Here is an 18,003-nt window from a genome sequence, read left to right on the forward strand (position 1 = left end):
TCTTGGCTGCTTATCCTACTAGGTAAGGCGACAACAAAGCACAATGTTCCCTGACCCTCAAAATGATCCTCAGTCGAAGAGAAACTCCTGCTCGTCTTCGGACGAGAACTGCCCGCTCTCTTCCACGAGCTGCACGTCTTGATGCAGCTCCTCCCAATACCCTGTTTGTGCTTGCTCGACTAGAGGAGACGCGTCTTGATCAACACGAAACGAGTGCATGGACGCCTGACGCTGATGCAGCTCCTGCACAGCTTCCTCCAGTCTCTCCAGCGCCGTCTTCTCACTCGCTGGACGTTTAAGTTTCTCTTGTTCCGCAGCGCCAGCTTTCCGCTGTGCTTGAAGCAGCAGCCGCATACATTCCAGTTGGCCATACGCGGCAGCGATCTGCGCCGGCGTCTCCCAGTCGCAATTACTCCACGTCGGGTCAGCTCCAAGGGATAACAAGGTCTGGGTCACTGTAGCACGACCTGCAAACGCCGCCCAATGCAGCGGCGTGTCGCCTCGTTCGTCGGCGACGTTCACGTTGGCTCCATGTTGCACCAAGCGAGTCATCAGCTGAAGCGCAGCGTTCGAGTCCACTGCGTAGTGCACGGCAGACCGATGTAACTCGTCGACAGCATGGACGTCGCAGCCTCCTCCAGGGGTCAAGAGGAAAGCAGTCATAGCCACATCATGCGAGAGAACAGCCAAGTGCAGTGCTGTGCGGCCGTCTGCGTCGCCGTGCGCATGGAGCAGACGATTCCACTCGAAATTCGCTTCGGTGAGCACGATCAACTGCTTGGCACACTCGACGAACCCCATTCCAGCGAGATAATGCAGTGGATACCGACCCGATTTGTCGGGTGTGTGCAGCGTGAGTGCTGTCGGGACGAAAGACGCCATCGTCTCGGGTATAGGCGTCTCTGCGATGGAGTCTTTGAGCATAAGTTGCTGCAAGAAGCCGCAGATCTCCACTTGGTCTTGTTGACACGCGCGATGCAGCACATTCTGGCCTTGATTGTTGGTCAGTCGCAGGTCCGCGCCATGTTGCAGCAGCTTCTGCATGAACTCGAGGTGCCCTAGCGACGCGTACAACATCAACGGCGTCTCACCGTTGCAGTCGACAGCGTTGACGTTTATGGTCGCACCACAGGTAAGCAAGAAGTCCAGTACTTCAGCTCGCGATCGATGGTTCTCCTTGGAAAACGACAGGAGATGGAAGGCATTGCGTTGTGTCTTTGGGTCGAGAGCTCCGAGATCTGCTCCTTGTTGCTGAAGAAACGTCGCGGCTTCCAATGATGCGGCCTCTACCGCTGTGAAGATGGTTCCTGCGTTCTGTGCGCGCGGCGAAGTGACTGGACGTTCTTGGACACTTGTATCGACTTTTAAGAGCTGCTGACGTCCGGTTTGAGCATGTTGCTGCTCCATGTGTTGCATCAGCTTGATAGATAGAGGTAACTCCAGTTCTCCGACGTCGTGATAGCGCAGTTCAGGCCTCGGGTTAGTATTGTGTTCCATGCAGACTGGAGACTGGACAACGTGCCAGGCATCGCTCGCGAGTTCATGCAGGACTTGCTGAATCTCTGACGTCAAATATTCGTTACTTGGCTCGAATAATTGCAACAAGTTACGCGTCAGGAGCTCGTCGAAGCGAAGACGTAGGATGGAGACGTTCGGGTTGGTCTCGGCTGTTGAGGACTTGGCTACGTTCCAATCCAACCAGGCACGGGCTCTCCAGAAGTAGAAGTGAAAGTGTTCGTGGTTGGCCGCCCCACCTGAAGTGGTAAACGAATGCTGGAAGTGAAAGTGCATCTGCTGCCGTCGCTGGTGTCCTCGCACACACTTTTGCAGTACCGTGGCTGCTTCATGGCAGAACAAAACCTGGTTCACACTGCGTGATAAAATGTGAGGAAGCTGTCGGTGGCTCCAGTCAACGACAGTCGACTCCACAGCACTATGCACCACATCCACTTGAGCTTCTTCATCACGAGACACATCTGTTGGCTTCTCCGTTGGCTCTACTATCTCCAGTTCCTCTCCTATCGACAGTTCTTGCAAATTCCGTTCCTGCGACTCGATCGACGTCGGCGTATGCTCTTCAATGAGAGACTGGACTGCTGCGTCTCGTTCCTCTACTCTGTCAATCGCTGTCTCGAGTTCAACCTCGTTCTCCCTCTCCACGACCGCTCTGTGGGACACCCCGGTCGTCGCAATTAGTCTCCGTCGAGAAACCAATGCTCGTTGTATGCGTTTCGCTGCCAACGTGCGCTTAGCCGCTATCAGCTTCCGTTCGAGCGCTTTGGCTTGTTGGATTAAACGCAGTTCCTCGCTCTTCGCAGCTGCGCGCTTCGCTTGTCGAATACCAACGTTCCACTGTCGCCGGCACACTTGCACTTTGGTTGCGAGCACTGAGATCAGGAGTTGGTATTGACGCACGTCCTCGGCGTGTTTCGCCTCCACTGCTTGCAGGTACAGACCCCGGTACAGCCAGCCTTTCCAGACCGCCTCAATTTTCGTCGCAGCTCTCGCCTGTCGTCGACTCTGATGGTATCTCTTGACTGCACGTGCGATGCACTGTCCATACGATCTCTCGGTGATCGTCTCGAGTTTCTGCTGCCGCTCTAGCTCATATCCAGCTTGGTTGAAGGCCGTCGTCGCACTACTGCGTTTACGTTTCTGGAGTCCAGCGTCTCCACCTTTCGTTCGCTGCTCAAGACGCAGATACCGCCATCGTCTCCAGTGCTTTTGGATCTTCAACGCGTTTAAATTCTGCTTGTGTCGAAGACGCATCTCGATCACTTTCCGTCGCCGATGCGAGATCCCCAAGCTCCGTTGGATCTTCAGAGAGCTCTCGTCTTGCTCCTGTCGAATGCGTTCGCGCTCCAGTTCTTCCTCTTGTTCGTGGTGCCACTTGAGCCACAGCGTCTGGATTTTAAGCGCAGCCATGTGCTGCTCGTGCTGAACACGCTGTCGCTCCATCTTACGTCGATGCTGTCGAAGTCCCCAAGTCCGCTGGATGGTCAACGAGCTAGCGTTGCGTATCTGTTCCACCTGTTGAAATCGTTCGTCTTCCTGTTGGGTTCTCTCCACTTCACTGTGGCTCTGAACTGCAGCATGATGCGCTCTCCACTGCTTTTGAATGGCCAAGACAGCACAAATCTGGCGTCTTTGCTCGTGCCATTTCTTCCATGTCCGTTGAAAAAGTATCGCGCTGACACGCTGGCTTTCCACCTCTCGTTTCCTAGCTCGCTTCACTTCTTGCTGACGACGCCATCGACGCCAGTTCCCCTGAATGCGCTGAGCTCCGATGTGCCGTTTACGCTCAGCCTCCTGCTTGTTTCGACGCGATAGTTTTGCTGTCCAGTTGTGCTGAATTCTAGCAGCCACTGCGCGTTCTTCTTTTTCTTGTTGTTCTCGCTCCGCCTTCTCTACTGATCGCTTACGCCAGCATCTCCAGACTCGTTGGATCCGCTTGACAGCACAAGTTTCACGCTTTTGCTTCTGCTTTCGTGCTTTCTCCTTCTCGTACTGCCGTCTACACAACCGTCGACGCCATCTTCGCTGTATCCGAGTAGCTGCCACCGTTTGCTCCTTCCGTTTACGTTCAGCATTCTGCTTCTCCTTATGCCACTTGTTCCATCGTGTCTGGATCCTCTTAGCGCTCTCCTCTCGTCTACAGCTCCAGTCTCGCCAGCTTCGCCAGCATTTCTGCAGCCTTTTAGCGCAGCATTCTCGCTGGATTCGAAGTCGTTGTCGTGCTCGCTTGGCATTTCGCCGTCGTTGCCACTCCCTCCACTTCTTTTGGATCACTTGAGCACACGCATTGTGCAGGATACGCGTCCGTGTCGCCTTCACTCGCTGCGTCTTTCGCCACGTTCTCCACCATCTCTGAATACGAACAGTACTTGAGAGTACAGCGCGATGAGCACGTCGTCGTGCTCGCAGCTTCTTCTCGAGTACCCACCGTCTCCAAACTCGCTGGATCTTACGCGCGTTAGCTCGAATTCGACAGACTTTCAGCTGCGCTTCAAACGCCAATCGCTGCACGTGTCTTCGCGCTCGTTCGCCTTGAATCCATCGTCTCCATTCCGCTTGAATCTTACGAGCGCTAGCTCTTCGACGTATCGCTTCGACGTGCTGTGAGAACAACAACCTTCGCTCTTGCTCACGCTTCACCCAACGTCTCCACACGCTCTGAATTCTGCGTGCATTGGCTCGAGTTCGAATCACTTCCAGATGTGCGTTAAACGCTACTTGCTGTTCCTGTCTTCGCTCTCGCTCACGTTGGACCCATCGCCTCCACACTCTTTGAATTTTTCGAGCATTGACGCGAGCTCGAATCGACTCCAAGCGCTGCTCTTCTCGTCTTCGCTGTGCTTCAAGCCAGTCTCTCCACCACACCTGAATCCTTCGAGCCACTGCTTGGCACTTGGCTTCTAGTTGAGTCAGTGCTAGTTGTTGCGCACGTTTAATTCCCATATATCGTCGCCAAACGCGTTGAATTCTCCGAGCATAATTCATGTTCCGCAAGTGTTTCAACCTCGCGAATGTGTGCACCTGCGTCTTGCAGAGCTGCGCCACACTGGCTAAGCCTAGGCTGATGCCTCTGTCACTCTCTCGTTCAGTCAGAAGCTTCAGCTGGATAATAATCTGCACCAGCTGAGCTCGCGTACGTTCAGCGATCGACTTGTCCAGTGCTGCCTTCTGCTTGTGCTGGATTTGAATCAGTTCCACTGTTTTGTGGTTGCGCTGCTGGCTGATGCGTTGGTGCAGCAAGTTCGTCGCCTTGATCGAGGAGATCTCGCTGTTCTTTGCTTCGATCATGTGGCGTTGGTGTCGCTTCTCCTGCTCCAAGTCGTGCGCTGCCAGTGCTCTGATAGCAGCCTGCTCCTTATGAACTTTAGAGAGCTGTACTCGTCCGGATACCCAGGACGCTATCAGGTGCATACTCGCTTGGACTCTGCTCTGCTCTAAGACCAGTGCAGCTTGCCGCGCTTGCTCCTCCTTCTCTACTGCCAACAGATTCCTAGCAGCCTGCAGAGCCTCTGAACGCGTTTCCATCTCCGATAAGCGCTGCTGAAGATCACAGGCAATGGAGACAGCAGTTCGACGCTGCTCCAGCTGATCTTCACTGGACATGAACTCACTCTCCGTCTTCTCGGCTTGTAGCTGTGTTTGATGCAGCAAAAGTCTTCGTCGCTCACGTTCTGCTCGTCTACAGAGCGTCCGCGCGTCCATAAACGCCTTGATCTTCTGTCTCGCGACGCGTTCTTGAGAAATCCGTTCGCGCTCTTGATGCGCTTGCAGCATTTGACGATGCTGAGCGTCCGTGTGAGTCGCTTCTCGTGACATCCGGTCAAGTTTGCGCTCCAGTACTCGCACTTGAGTACGAGTCTTACCGATACGCTGTCGACTGTCAACGTCCAGCTTCTCCTTGGTGAGTACCTGTTCTTTAAACTTAAAGTTGTAGCTTCTCTTCTCCATTTCAACTCGTTGCAGCTTCTCGTGCAGAAGACAGAGACGGAAGAACATCTGGATCTTCAGTGCTGCGAGGCGTCTCTTTCGTACCTCAACAGCTTGCTGTTGCTGCTGCACCACGCGCTCGTGGTGCGTTAGCAGCAGTAGTCGCTCATACTCGGAAGCTTTCCACTTGCGATCGAGGTCTGCGAACCTCGCGTTCATATCGGCGATCAGTTCGATCCGATGCTTGGAATCAAGCTTCATAGTACGCTCCATATCTCGCCTCGCCTTCGTCCACTTGAGCTGCTCCTTGAACAGAATCTTCTTGGTCATCTCCTGAGTCGCCTTCAGCTTGCGACGCAGTAGAATTTCCTTCAAGAACTTCTGAATATCCCTGAACGCCCTCGTTCGTCGCTCTCGCTCTCGAGCGATTCTCTCGTATCGCTGTTCCTTCTTCTTGATAAGGAGACGCTGACGTCTCCACCACCGCACGATTCTCTCCTTTGCATCTTCGCGTCGACGTCGTCGTCTTGAGATCCCCACGAAGAACCGCGCGCGATGAAATGTCATGTGAACAGCGCGAAAGTCAGCTTGTCGCTGCGCTACGGTCATATAGTGGCGGAATATTCTCCAGTTTCGCTGAATTCGCGTTGCTGCGAGGAGCCGACGACGATTCTCTTCGTAGGAACGAGCTTGTTTACGTCTTCGATGATGGTCAAGCACAAACATTCGGATTTTCCGTCGTGCCACCAGTCTACGCACCACCACTTTAGCTCGTTTGTGACCAACCACCCAACGTTTCCACGATGCGATGTTCCTTTTCAGCATCTTTAGCTCGCGTTCCAAGTATTTAGGAGCGTTGTCCGCTTTGGACACGCTTTGGACAGTGGGCGATGCGTAGCCCAAAAGACAAGAGAATGGCTGAGCAGCTGACTGGATATATTCCTCCACTTCTCGTTGCGATACCCAATGACTCATGTCGAATGCCGCCACTTGGATGTCGCGACAGAGCGAGAAGATGCGGTTCAACTCGGAGCCTTCCTCTTTAACGTCAGCTTTGAGATTTGCTGCTGCTGACGGTGGCAAGTTCGACAACATGCTTCGAGAAGATACAGAAGACGAATTCGCCGTTCTCTCACTTGTCAGGTCAAAGCCACGGGGGGCCAAAGGCAGCAGATGAATCGGCTGGGTGATCAGCTCCACAGAGACGTTGCTATGAGCTGAGATAGCAGAGATCTCGCCCATTAAGCCTTCGTCCGCTTCGACTGAACATCCTTCCACTTGAGATACGAGAGAGCGGTCGGTATTGAGAGAGTCTGCATCTACTTGAACGTCAGGAGCAGAGAAAATGTCACCTCTCGAGACACCAGGCAGTAGACTCAAAGCCATCGCAATACTCGAGATAGCGGTGCTTGATGAGTACGCGTACTCATCGTCTTGTGTTGTGGGCGTCTGTACTTTCTGGTCGACACTTTCACGTCCAGTTCGACTAGATTCCACACAGATACCAAGCTCGAGCAGTGTAGACGTAGGCGTTGTGTAGTCATTTGACGCTGTCGTGTTCGGGAGTAACACGATAGCGGAGCCTTGCGGTTCAATAAGCGGTACTGTTTCTGCTAAGGTTGAAACTTCATCGGCACGCGGGGATTCAGTAGACGAAAGCGAGAAGTCTGGCAGCATCTGCAACGCCATCGCGATACTGGACAACGCAGAGTCGGACGAGTACTCAAAGTCGCACTCGTACGCGTTATCGTCGCTTGGTTCGGCTTCACGGATGTCCTCTGCCTCGCACTCGTCAGGGACTGCCGTTTCTATAGCGTTAACTAAGCGATTCAGCCTCTCTTCGACCGTATCGCGTGGTAGGACCGACGGCTCCGTGACGGGATTTAAGTTCTCGCCATTTAACGCTGGTACAACGTCCACGTCAATGACTGAGACCGAAGACTCCCTACCTTCTTCATCTTGAAGTGACCGTCCGGACGAACTCCTGCTGGTTGTTTGCGTCGTTGCCACTATCGGGGTGTTTAATTGACTCATTTGGACTCCGGCATCAGCGAAAGTCGCCTTAGCAGTTCTGCTTTTCTTTTGGGATCCAGATTTATCCAACGAACTCGACGACTTTGCAATTGCAGCGGTGTTCAACAGCGGGATCAGTCGCGTACTTGCCACATTGGCATCAGTCTCAGTCGTCGAGTTCCTTGATGCATCTGATCTCACAGAGTTCTGGTCTTTAGGACTTGGCAGCTCCGTCCACGCCGAAGATGGCGTCGGTACTTTGCTGGTATTCTTCTCTTGAGGCTCATCAGCAAGACTGGACGCTCTTGCCTTGTGCAAAGTCCTTCCATCCGAAGCTTTCGCTGGTGGCGAGCCAGTCCACGCTTCCAGCACAGATCCGTCACTCTGAAGTGATTCGTCATCTCTAAAATACGCTTGCGAGTCCTGTCTATCCAGCCGCTGTATCCTGTCATGCCCAAACGTACCGTAGTCATGAGAAGTCTCATCAGGTCTGTGAATATGCGTTCTGTAGCCACTGTGCGACTGCAGATACCTCGGAAGCATCTGAACAGCATTCGAACGGGTCTCCAGATCCATGAGATGCAGTAATGCCGCCGCCACACGCGCTGCCGGTAACACCTGCCAGCCGGGAAGATATCGTTGAGTCTGGAGCGCGAAGGTTTCGAGCCTTTGCGTCAATAATTTCAGCAGCGACGACGACGACGACGACGCAGAGCAGAATAACCCACTGGACGTAGCACTTTGATGACAGGCACAGAGCAAAACCTCCGAGGAATCCAGAGATAATCCATCCACGAAAGGGTTTCTCGCCAAGCTGACGTCAAAGTCTTCAAAAAAACGATGGAGCTGCGGAGAACACGCTAGAAACTCCGTGTCGGACGACGCCATCTGCAGCAAGTATCTGTAGAAATCCTGCTCCAGAATCTCGTGCTCGTAGCTCCTGGTAATCATACTTGACGCTCCAAGTTCGCTGCTCAGATACACGACAGCTTCCACCACTGCGAGCGACAGACTGCGCATCCTGTTGAGCAGCTTGACCACTCGTTGCGGCACGTTCTTCTCCACATGAGACGCGCGATGCAAAGGCAACACGCCCATCAGTTCTTGCTGTAAATGCGCCATCACTTGGTCGCGCAGGTGGATGTTCTGTTGGACCGACTCGACCACAAGTTGAGCCGGCGATTTGTCTAGCGAGGACGAACGCGTCACGCGCTGTGACGCGTGGAGAGCAGTCGAAGTGTGTCGAGAGCCAAGCACCTGTTTCTTGAGCTTGTGTGGACTGGAAAGGCGTTTGGCATGAGCTTGCTGCATCTGACGCTCGGTAGGAGTCCTCGACTGCAAGCGTGGCCTTGCTTCAGCGATATTGTGGTGGTCGTACCTAGGATGGACGTGTCGACTGTGGCGGATGGCTCCAGCAGAGCTCGGTCGCCTGTTGTCGCGGTGCTCCATACCTGACCGAAGCGAGTCGTCCAGCTCCAGCTCCACTAGCAGACGCTGCTGGTCGTGATGTCGACGTCCACTGAGCTCCGAGGTTCGACGCATTGGCCCACCCCACATTGTACTTCGGTCGGCCATACCTTTTGTATAATTAGGCGACACGAACCAAACTGCTGGGACGTTTCCTGGATGCGTTTCGCTGCTCAAAAATCCCAATAAAGTTCAAGCAACTAGCAACAACACATGCAGCTCCAGAGCTAGATTTGGTGAGCGTCTTAAAAACGAGTTATCAATGCCAATTTGTACCTAGATAAGCATGTCGTCCTCTTCCTCATCACCATTAGTCAAAGTTGTGAGACCCTGGGCTCGGTACAGATCGGCAATCTACATGCAACGGTCTCGGGCGTTAGTGGTCTGCTCATATAACAGTATAATACAAGCCACGTCGTACCTGCGAAGAGTTGGTCGCCTGCGTCGTGTCCTTGTCGTCTCGGATGCGAATAAAGCGAGGGAAACGCAGAGAGATGCCTCTATCCTTGGCCACCAGACCTATCGCTGCCGTGTACTTGGGCGAGATGGACAGATCAGCACCTAGAATCTCCCACACACAACTCGCCTCGAACCAAACGTCAGGTTTGATCCCTTCGCCGATCGCATAGTCACTAGGAGGTTTATCCACGACCTTCTCCTTGAGCTGCGTGTAAAACTGCTTCAGCACTTCATCCGACAGCCCAGTGCCCAGCTTGGTAATCGGTTGAAACATCTCCGTATCGGGGTCATAACAGGCCAACAAGTACGCGCCGTACACGCCCGTGCGCTTGCCACGACCATAGAACGCTCCAATCGGAACCAAGTCAGCCGAGTCGCCGATACCGTCCAGATAATCCTTCTTAAGCTTCAGCCACTTGTGCGAGCGGTTAGCTGGCTCGTACGTCGCCTCCTTCTCCAGCGTCTTCACCATCAAACCTTCGCAGTTTTCACGCACTGCCTCCTCGAGGAAGTTGCGGACTTTGTCCACCGCTTCTTCCATCGCCTCTGGGTTGTCCTTGACGTCGACGCCGTCCTCAACGTCCAATGAAGTGGCAAATTCAAAGTTGCCGGGCTTCACGTCGAACATCTCGCGCAATTTTTCACGACGTCTGGCCAGCGGGACTCCGAGGAACGACTCGCCATTCAGAAACAGCAAGTCGAACGCGTAGATGCACACAGGGATCTTGATATCCTCCACTTTCACGTTCTGGCAGTCACAACAAAGCCGTCAGTATACCCACCTTCAAGCCAGGGTATTTACACAGCACCACAAACCTTTCGCGAGCGTGTGCTCAGGATCTGGAACGGCAGACGCTTGTTAGTAGCTCGATCCACAGCGACCACCTCGGCGTCAACGATGCAGCTGTCCACCACGCCCTCCTTCGCTGCGTTCGTGATCGCCAGTTTGACGTCGGGGAAGCGCTCGGTCGAGTTCTCAAAGTTGCGTGAGAAAATGGCAATTTCTCCGTTCGGCAGGATGTGGATCTGCGCGCGTTCGCCGTCGTATTTGTACTCGCACGTGAACGGTTTGCCTTCGAAGCGATCGAACACCATCGCGTACGCCTTCGTCGGACGCGCCAGCATTGGCGACACTGGAGTTCCCGGCGTCAGCACGCACCTGTCCGCCACCTTGGCAAACTCCTTGACGCGGAGGAACGGGGCGCTCTTAACCTCCTTCTGGACCTCGTAAAAGGCAGCAACCAACGCGTCGTAGCTGGGACACTCGGCAAAGGCCTTCTTGACGAAGGCAAGCGCCTCTTGCTGCTTGTCCTTGTCCTTGTACTCTTTGTCAGTCATGAACGCGTACGTCAGCCCCATCAGAATCGACTTTTCAGCCAATCCAATGCGAAGTTTGCCCTGAAGGCCTCGAATAATATACTTGGCACCCTCGGCAGCTGTCTGCGCGCCCTTGTCCTTCTTCTCCTTCTCGCACTTGACCAGTAATCCCTTGATAATGGAGCACTTCTGCTGCTGCGAGTTGTTCCCAGTCATCTTGGCGATCTTGACAAACTGACTGTACACATGCTGCACGGTGAGTCCGCTGCCCTTGGCCGTCGCGGGTTTAAGCGACGCGAACGACAGCGTCTTCTGCTTGGATCGCGCATTCTGCGCCACCTTCCCGAGGTCTCCTTCCTTGTGATACATCTCCTTAATAAACTTGAGGTTCGCGCCCGTGGCTTCTCCGATGGCTTTCATGAGGATGGCGTCACCAATGCCGATCTTCAAGTTCTCGAACGGAGGCGCCAGGTCCACACAGACGCAGAGGTAGATACAGGCGAGTAGATCATCGGGAGAGCGACGGATGACGCCGCGGAAGAAGGCTGTGAGCAGGTCCTGGATGACGAGACGACCCGTGACTTGTTCGATCTTGGAGAACAAGTGCGCTAGCTCAAAGTACGGCGTCTCTCGAGGCTCGTCGGTGTCTTCTGTCTGTTTGTCGCTTGTAGCTGACTCGCTCTTGACCTTGGCGTCTTTCTTGCCATCAGATGAAGTCGACGTGGCCGTGCTGGAGGCGGCAGTGAAGAAACTCGTCTTGGATGCAGCAGATTTCTTCTTCTTCTCAGTCTTTTTGGCCTCTTTCTTCGGCTGAAGCTCTTCATCTTCTTCACGAGCTTCGACTTCTTCACTCACTTCCTTTGTAGGACTCTTTTTTGCCTCCTTCTTGGGACTCTTGACCGCCTTCAGAGGGGTCACGACTTTCTTTGCCACTTGCTTCTTGACGTTCTGCGGTGTCGACGTCGGCGACGTCATGTCGATCACCTCCTGCTTTGCATCTTTCTTGTCTGTCGTCATGGCCAGATCCAAGTCGCTGTCCTCGTCCTCTTCGTCCACGACGCGTTGACGCAAACGACGCCGACCAGCTGCAGCAGCAATACAAGCAACGTGAGTCATGTGACCTTCACTCTCTCTCTTCTTTATGTCGATACGTACGCTTGGTCTTGCTCTTAACGTCTTCGTCCTCCTCGTCTTGCTCTTCAACATCCACAGACGTCGCCTCTTCTTGCATCTCGACGTCCTCCGGCTCTTCCTCCACCTGCTCATCCTTCTCTTCTTCTTCAACTTCTTCTTCTTCTTGTACTTGTTTCTTCTCCACTTTTGCCTTCTTCATCGGCTTTACAGGAGATGCGGCGGGTTTCTCGGCATCGTCTTCTGCAGGTTTTCGCTTCTTGGCCGGCGGCGATGCACCTGCGCCAAAGAACGACCTGATAATGGTGCACGCAGATGAAGGTCAGTGAGTGAGTGTACAAATATGAGACGAATAAAGCCTCGCGTACATGATGGAGCTCTGCTTGGGTACAGCCTTCTTCGCCATGCTGGAGCAATTTGCTACTGACCCATCCAAACCAAAATGGCGCCAAACGTGTACACCAAGCGTACACAGCAATAATTGTCAAAAGTTGATCTTTTTGTGGCGGGAAACACCTTCACTCTGTCGAACTTCCTGCAATTTTTTTTGGTTCAAAATGGGTCGCAAGTTGCTCGCGCTAGTACCATCAGAGTTGCCGTCGTCTGTCAACTTGGGGCGCTTCCATTCGGACGCAACGGACGCCCCGCTTCTCTCTGTTGCTCTGTGGACCTCCCGCCCCACTGCAGAGTCCACTCGAACGCGACAATTGGCTTTGGACAAAAGCAAATGCCAGCTCCTGGAGCTTCAGAAGCTGCAACCCGTCGAGGGTGCGCGCAGCTGGTTCGTGGGCAATAGCGTATTGCAAGATGGCGGGTTGATGGTCTTCTCACCGGTGGATGCACTCTTCGTGCTGTTGGATGCGGCGTGGGGTCAGCGCACCCGCTTCTCATCAGTCTACGATCTACTGGCACGGGATGGCAACACGTGGCTGTTGCAACTCACTACGCTCCGGTCAGAAACGATTGAGAAGATCTGTGACCTACAGGCGGTTGGAGACGAAGAAGGAGTTGACAATCTCTTCGTTCAGGCTAACGAGAGCAAAGTTACGAGCTGGTTGAGCGCCAAAGTGGAGAAGGTGGCGGCTGTGCTGGCAAAGCAGGAGCTAGACGCAAATGCCAAAGCTGCAGCTGTCGATGACCAAGTTAATCTACCGGGATACGAGAAAAAAGAAACGAGCAGTACCGTGGCGCAGGAAGATGTTGCACGACATTACCGTGAAGCGATTGATATCGTGGGCAATTACCTTGCGAGTGACTGGATTGACGTACTCTGCGACAAGTTCAGGTACGTTACGGTACTGCAAGAGCTAAGAAACATGTAGTAATGTTGACGCATGGTACTGTTTACAGAGTGAACAAGATGGTTGAAGTCAAGGTTGTTGCTAAGGCGGCACCACAGGACACATTCAAGCGGTTCGACCGACGTCAGACACCCGAGAATGGCTCCAAGAGACCAACGCCGTCCACCGCAGCCAGCGCTAAGAAGAAGAGCAAGTTGGCTAGTGTGGACCGCACTGGTATGAAGTCACTCACGTCGTTTTTTGGCAAAAAGTAAATGGTCAAAGTGATGCATTTTAGCAAATTATAAAGAGCAGCTTTATCTTCGAGCGCTCGAGCCTTCCACGCTGATCCGATGCACGACCACAAAGTCGTCCCAGCCGGAGACGATTTTGAATTTGATGAAGGACGCATCAGTCGGCTTGACGTTCTCGTTAACAATTTGCATTTCGCCTTCGGCCTCCTTCAACTCTGGCAATAATAATTGCACGAAAAGGTCAGCTGGTGATCAAGTGAAAAAAACACACGCAATTTTCTCATGTTGCTTACCTGAATCAAAAAGTTTAACCCATTTTGTAGGCGTCGGACCGCTGCAAGATTCTATCGACACTTCCTTGGCATTTCGCGTCCACATTTTGGCACGAACAACTGACGCCGTTGTAGCCAATTGGACTACAATTTCTTGAGGAAAGCTTCCAGTTGTCACCCATTTCGACGATTGTTCTCTATTTCATCAGCAAAGTGACTTTAGCAATTGCATGCAACAGCAACAAACACTTGTCAACAAAGTAGTACCTACCCATCCAAGATATTAACCGGCGGGAAACTCGGGTCATACGATGTCACAGCCGTCACCTGGGCACCTTCTTCGTCCAACGCAAGCTCCATCACGATCACAGCGACTGTAGGTGTTTAGCAAAATGTCCCTTTACCAGTCTGCAAGGGTTAAACTTAGACACCAAAAAAGAGTCGCAAAAAAGGTAATAATAATAGCAAAAGTCGGTCACGCACTCATACTTATCAGGTCGTTTTTGGGCTTAGTTGAACACCCTTTTAGATACCAACGTCACAGATGGCCCATATGAATTCTGGTTACCCACTTCCACGTAGCTCCGATGTGCCGTAAAAGTGGACTCACTAACCTCTCCAGCACCTCATGAAGTCAACGGTGCCTCAACAGACTCTTTATACAGGCGCTCGAAGCCGGCCGACAGGATATCTGCCGCTCGTGTGATGCCAGACCCGTCGTCATTGAACAGCTTGCAGTTCGACCACATCAGTCGAATATCGTTGGCGAAGTGCGTCACATCCAGCTTCTTGGCACCCGACGCCGCCATGTTGCTGTCCACGACGTACGCGCCTTTCTTCAGCTTGTTCTCGATCTTCGACAAATCCATGGGCTGCTTCACCACCCGCGTGTACATTGGCACATTCTCCACAGGTGTCAGGAACGGCTTCGAGAACGGGTGCGACTTCAAACACGCCACAATCTTCAGACACCTGTCCAGCAAATTCTGCTCTGCAGCCACCGCAGTGGAGTATCCGTCAAACCGCGACGGTTTCTTGCACTCCGCACACTGCCAGTCGCCCTCTGGAAGATCATTCTCCGTCATGTGCAGACACTTCAAGTGGTAGGAACGCGGACATTTGTCGCAGCAGACGAGGTCTCCAGCGCCCTGACAAACCTCGCAGAAATCTAAGTTCGCGTCCAGTTCGCTGTCCGATCCGCTGTCGTCTTCTTGTCCCTCATCGTCTTCTTGACGGAACGACTCGTCCTCCGTCTCTTCGTCATCCTGTTTTACTCGCTTCGGGCGCTTGGGGGGTCGACCTCTTCCCCTCTTCACAGGAGGGGCCGGCTTTTGTGCATTCTTCCTCACTGGCGGGGCAACTCCCTCAGGAAGAGGATGTTTGCGAGGGCGACCCGGTCCACGATGAGGCGGCGGAGTCGTCGTATGGCTCTCCTTCCTTTCGGGCTTCTGTGTGATCTCCTTCTCCCCACTCTTCGCGCTGAGCTTCGGACTAACCTGGGCCTTGTGTTGGGGCTTCTTGTCATTACTCTGTTCTTTCGCAGCGCTATCGTTACGGCGTACAACCTTGGAAGCATCACGTGACGATATATCCTCCGAGCCACGCGGTGCCGGACTGTCCTCGGCGGTACTGTCACTAATCTTTCGCTTCCGTGTCGGCGTCTGGTCCAGCGGCCGCGCACCAACAGTGGGACGACGCGGACTGTCGGATTCATCTGAGCTGGTGGAAGACTGATCCTGATACGGACTTTTATCTGGGCGGCGACGGTCAGCAATGCCACGTCCAGCGAACGTCCGTGGAGACGCCTCCATCTCAGTATCGCCAGAACTCTGTGTGTTCCCGCTGCTTCCGCTTCTCGCTGCGATTCCGTTCGTGTGAGTGTAGCGAGCATCACTTGGACGTTGACTGCTGTCCTTGCTCGACTGGCTACTGGCATCCATCGCAGCTGAGCTCGCAGGGGTCCCACCTTGATTTAGCGAGCTCAACAGCTGCACCAACGATTTCTCCGACTCGGCACAATTCAAAACAGTCGCTGCTGATGGCGATTCCGCGTGCGCAACTTTTGGCGACGCGACTCGAGCTGCCACGCGAGGATCCGAAGCTTGTGCGGATTCCGCCATCACGGCGAGCATACCAGACGACGTATCCTTGGCTGCACGTTTCGGAACAGGAGACGGGGACTTTGGTTGTGCCTGCATACTGGGGGAATATCCGTCTCGAGACGTCTGTTCCTTGTCACTCTCGGCCTGCTTGAGCTGCATCTGTCTGCGTACGTCGTACGCTTTTCCTGCCTCCACACTGCGAGCTGGTAGTCCGTCTCGCTGCATAGGAGGACGGGCTTCTGCTGGAGGTGTGGGTGGATACTGAGCGTATCGACGACCATCGCTAGAGCTCGTACTTGGAGCACTCCCGTACGTCAATCGACCGTCCGAGGCCGGGGCAGACAATGCAGCTTTCGCAGCAGCAACGGCAGTAACACGGTCGTCCTTGGGCGCCATTAATGCCCCTTGTCCACTACGACGTAGCGTATCCATAAGATAGCGTTTGTATTTCTGCACCTCCACCCCTTTCTCCGCCGTACACCTTGTGCACGGACATCCGCGCGTACAGATCAAGCAGCGGAGTAGTCGACGATTCGGCGCCGAGCCGTTCCTGCCCACAAACAGCGCTTCCAGTCGCACTCTATACACGCTGCGCAAATGTTCCCGACACAGCGAGTGCTGCTCATCTCCATGTGGACAGAAATTCACTACTGGCATAAACTGGCTGTCACTCGCTCCGCACAAGTGACACAGTCCTTTAGCCACAAAATTGGCTTCTTCTTCCGGGATCAAGTCCTCCATCGCCACAGCATACGCGTCATGCAGCACCGACTCGTCCAGATTTACCTGCTCTCTTAACATTTCCTCTACTCTCGGAGGCAACTTCCTCTCCCTCTTGTAGTCCTCCGCCATCTTGCCAGAAGACGACGACGTCTCGACCATCCTGCCTTGATACGACTTCCCTCCTGCAGATCCATCCGCTACGCGTCCCTGATAAGCTGGAGAGCCCTGGACAAGTCTCCCCTGGTACACCACTGGTCCATCCGATGGTCTCTCCTGGTAACCTGGCGGCGGCTCCATCCTTCCCTGATATCCTGCATCCATTGGTCTACTCTGATACCCCGCAGAGTTCTCCATCGCTCTACCTTGATAGACAGGACCAGGCGTCGCTCTACCTTGATAGCCATTAGGTCCGTCCACTGTTCTCCCTTGATATGTCGCTGCTCCGTCCACCATTCTCGCTTGATATCCTGGATCCATAGGTCTCCCTTGGTAAGTCTCCGGCGCTCTCCCTTGATACGAGGGACGACGTTCTACCAGTCTTCCCTGGTAGCTAGGGGCAGTTGAGTAGTGCGGATACTGCACAGGTCCCTGAGGACCCGACGCTTGAGGGTAGTCGGACGGCGCTCTCGCTCTCCCTTGCCAACCTGCAGCCGAAGACGTGGCCACCCCACTGGCCGTGACGGCCGAGGCAGGAATGTATCCATCTGGCGTCTTACCCTTGCTCATGATGGCCTCCATCCACACTTCGTTGGGCGGGGGTGTAAGGCGTTGACGCTTCTGGGTTGGAACATTTAGAAGTATTAAGGGAAGAGAATAAGGTTAGAGAGGGGGGAAGGAAGAGAAGAGAAGAACAGGGTGAACACTCAAGCGGCACCTTGTCCCCGCGGTCTCGAGGCGCCCCGTGGTACATGCTGCTGCTGCTGGCCACGCTTCCTCGCTGAGCCGTCGGCGGCTTGTGCTGCCTTGGAGGCTTCTTGAGATTTGTCGTTAGCACCACAGAGACTGGGTTTTTGGCGCGACGCGGCGACGTGAAAACGAATATATTGACCAAGAACATAAGGAAATGGTGTTTAGTATAGAGTTGAGGAGGTACCCATCGCAGATGGTGCTTGGAATTACAGTTCGGGCGCCGCCCATGTGTTCCGGCATCATCATCATCATGAACGGCACGCAAACAACCACTACCCGCGATGGGTACGCGGAAGCGTTGTAAACTTGCCAGCAGTAATTGTTCCACGCGTTAATGTTTGGCAATTATTAATGGGGTTTTACAGCTCCAGTTCTGCGAGTGAATTGTGCTGTGACACTAGGCAATAACCCCATACAAACAGAAACGAGGTTTTTGTAGCACTTTAATAATTTCATGTCTGAAAATATTAATGTATAAATCGTAAGAAAATATAGCACTCGGTAACCCTGCAATAATCGAGAAATCCGTTGCTGCAGATAAGGAGCCATCGTACTTCGTTATTTGCAGAACATATTGATTCCAGCTCCTGATGAGCAGTATATAAAAACTGCTGTTTACCAAACAGGGAGAAAA

General features: G+C 53.5%; 4 protein-coding genes across 4 annotated transcripts; 1 reads left to right on the plus strand and 3 right to left on the minus strand.

The window, feature by feature from the left end:
* Positions 1 to 69: 69 nt before the first annotated feature.
* On the minus strand, positions 70 to 12,235 carry PITG_04709 (DNA ligase, putative; the record flags this gene model as incomplete). The annotated part of the gene is made up of 6 exons (XM_002905396.1): positions 70 to 9,032; positions 9,231 to 9,276; positions 9,344 to 10,129; positions 10,198 to 11,783; positions 11,854 to 12,125; positions 12,198 to 12,235. The coding sequence occupies 6 exons, from the start codon at positions 12,233 to 12,235 to the stop codon at positions 70 to 72; spliced, it is 11,691 nt and encodes a 3,896-aa protein (XP_002905442.1).
* A 151-nt stretch (positions 12,236 to 12,386) lies between these two features.
* PITG_04710 (uncharacterized protein) lies at positions 12,387 to 13,384 on the plus strand (the record flags this gene model as incomplete). The annotated part of the gene is made up of 2 exons (XM_002905397.1): positions 12,387 to 13,118; positions 13,205 to 13,384. The coding sequence occupies 2 exons, from the start codon at positions 12,387 to 12,389 to the stop codon at positions 13,382 to 13,384; spliced, it is 912 nt and encodes a 303-aa protein (XP_002905443.1).
* A 42-nt stretch (positions 13,385 to 13,426) lies between these two features.
* On the minus strand, positions 13,427 to 13,995 carry PITG_04711 (uncharacterized protein; the record flags this gene model as incomplete). The annotated part of the gene is made up of 3 exons (XM_002905398.1): positions 13,427 to 13,578; positions 13,657 to 13,832; positions 13,907 to 13,995. 3 exons carry the CDS (start codon positions 13,993 to 13,995, stop codon positions 13,427 to 13,429), a joined length of 417 nt encoding a protein of 138 aa, XP_002905444.1.
* Positions 13,996 to 14,261: 266 nt separating this feature from the next.
* On the minus strand, positions 14,262 to 17,621 carry PITG_04712 (uncharacterized protein; the record flags this gene model as incomplete). Its single annotated transcript, XM_002905399.1, has 3 exons — positions 14,262 to 17,237; positions 17,335 to 17,433; positions 17,580 to 17,621. The coding sequence occupies 3 exons, from the start codon at positions 17,619 to 17,621 to the stop codon at positions 14,262 to 14,264; spliced, it is 3,117 nt and encodes a 1,038-aa protein (XP_002905445.1).
* Positions 17,622 to 18,003: the final 382 nt, after the last annotated feature.

Source organism: Phytophthora infestans, genomic scaffold (assembly GCF_000142945.1).
Source record: "Phytophthora infestans T30-4 supercont1.6 genomic scaffold, whole genome shotgun sequence".
Classification (NCBI taxonomy): Eukaryota; Oomycota; class Peronosporomycetes; order Peronosporales; family Peronosporaceae; genus Phytophthora; species Phytophthora infestans.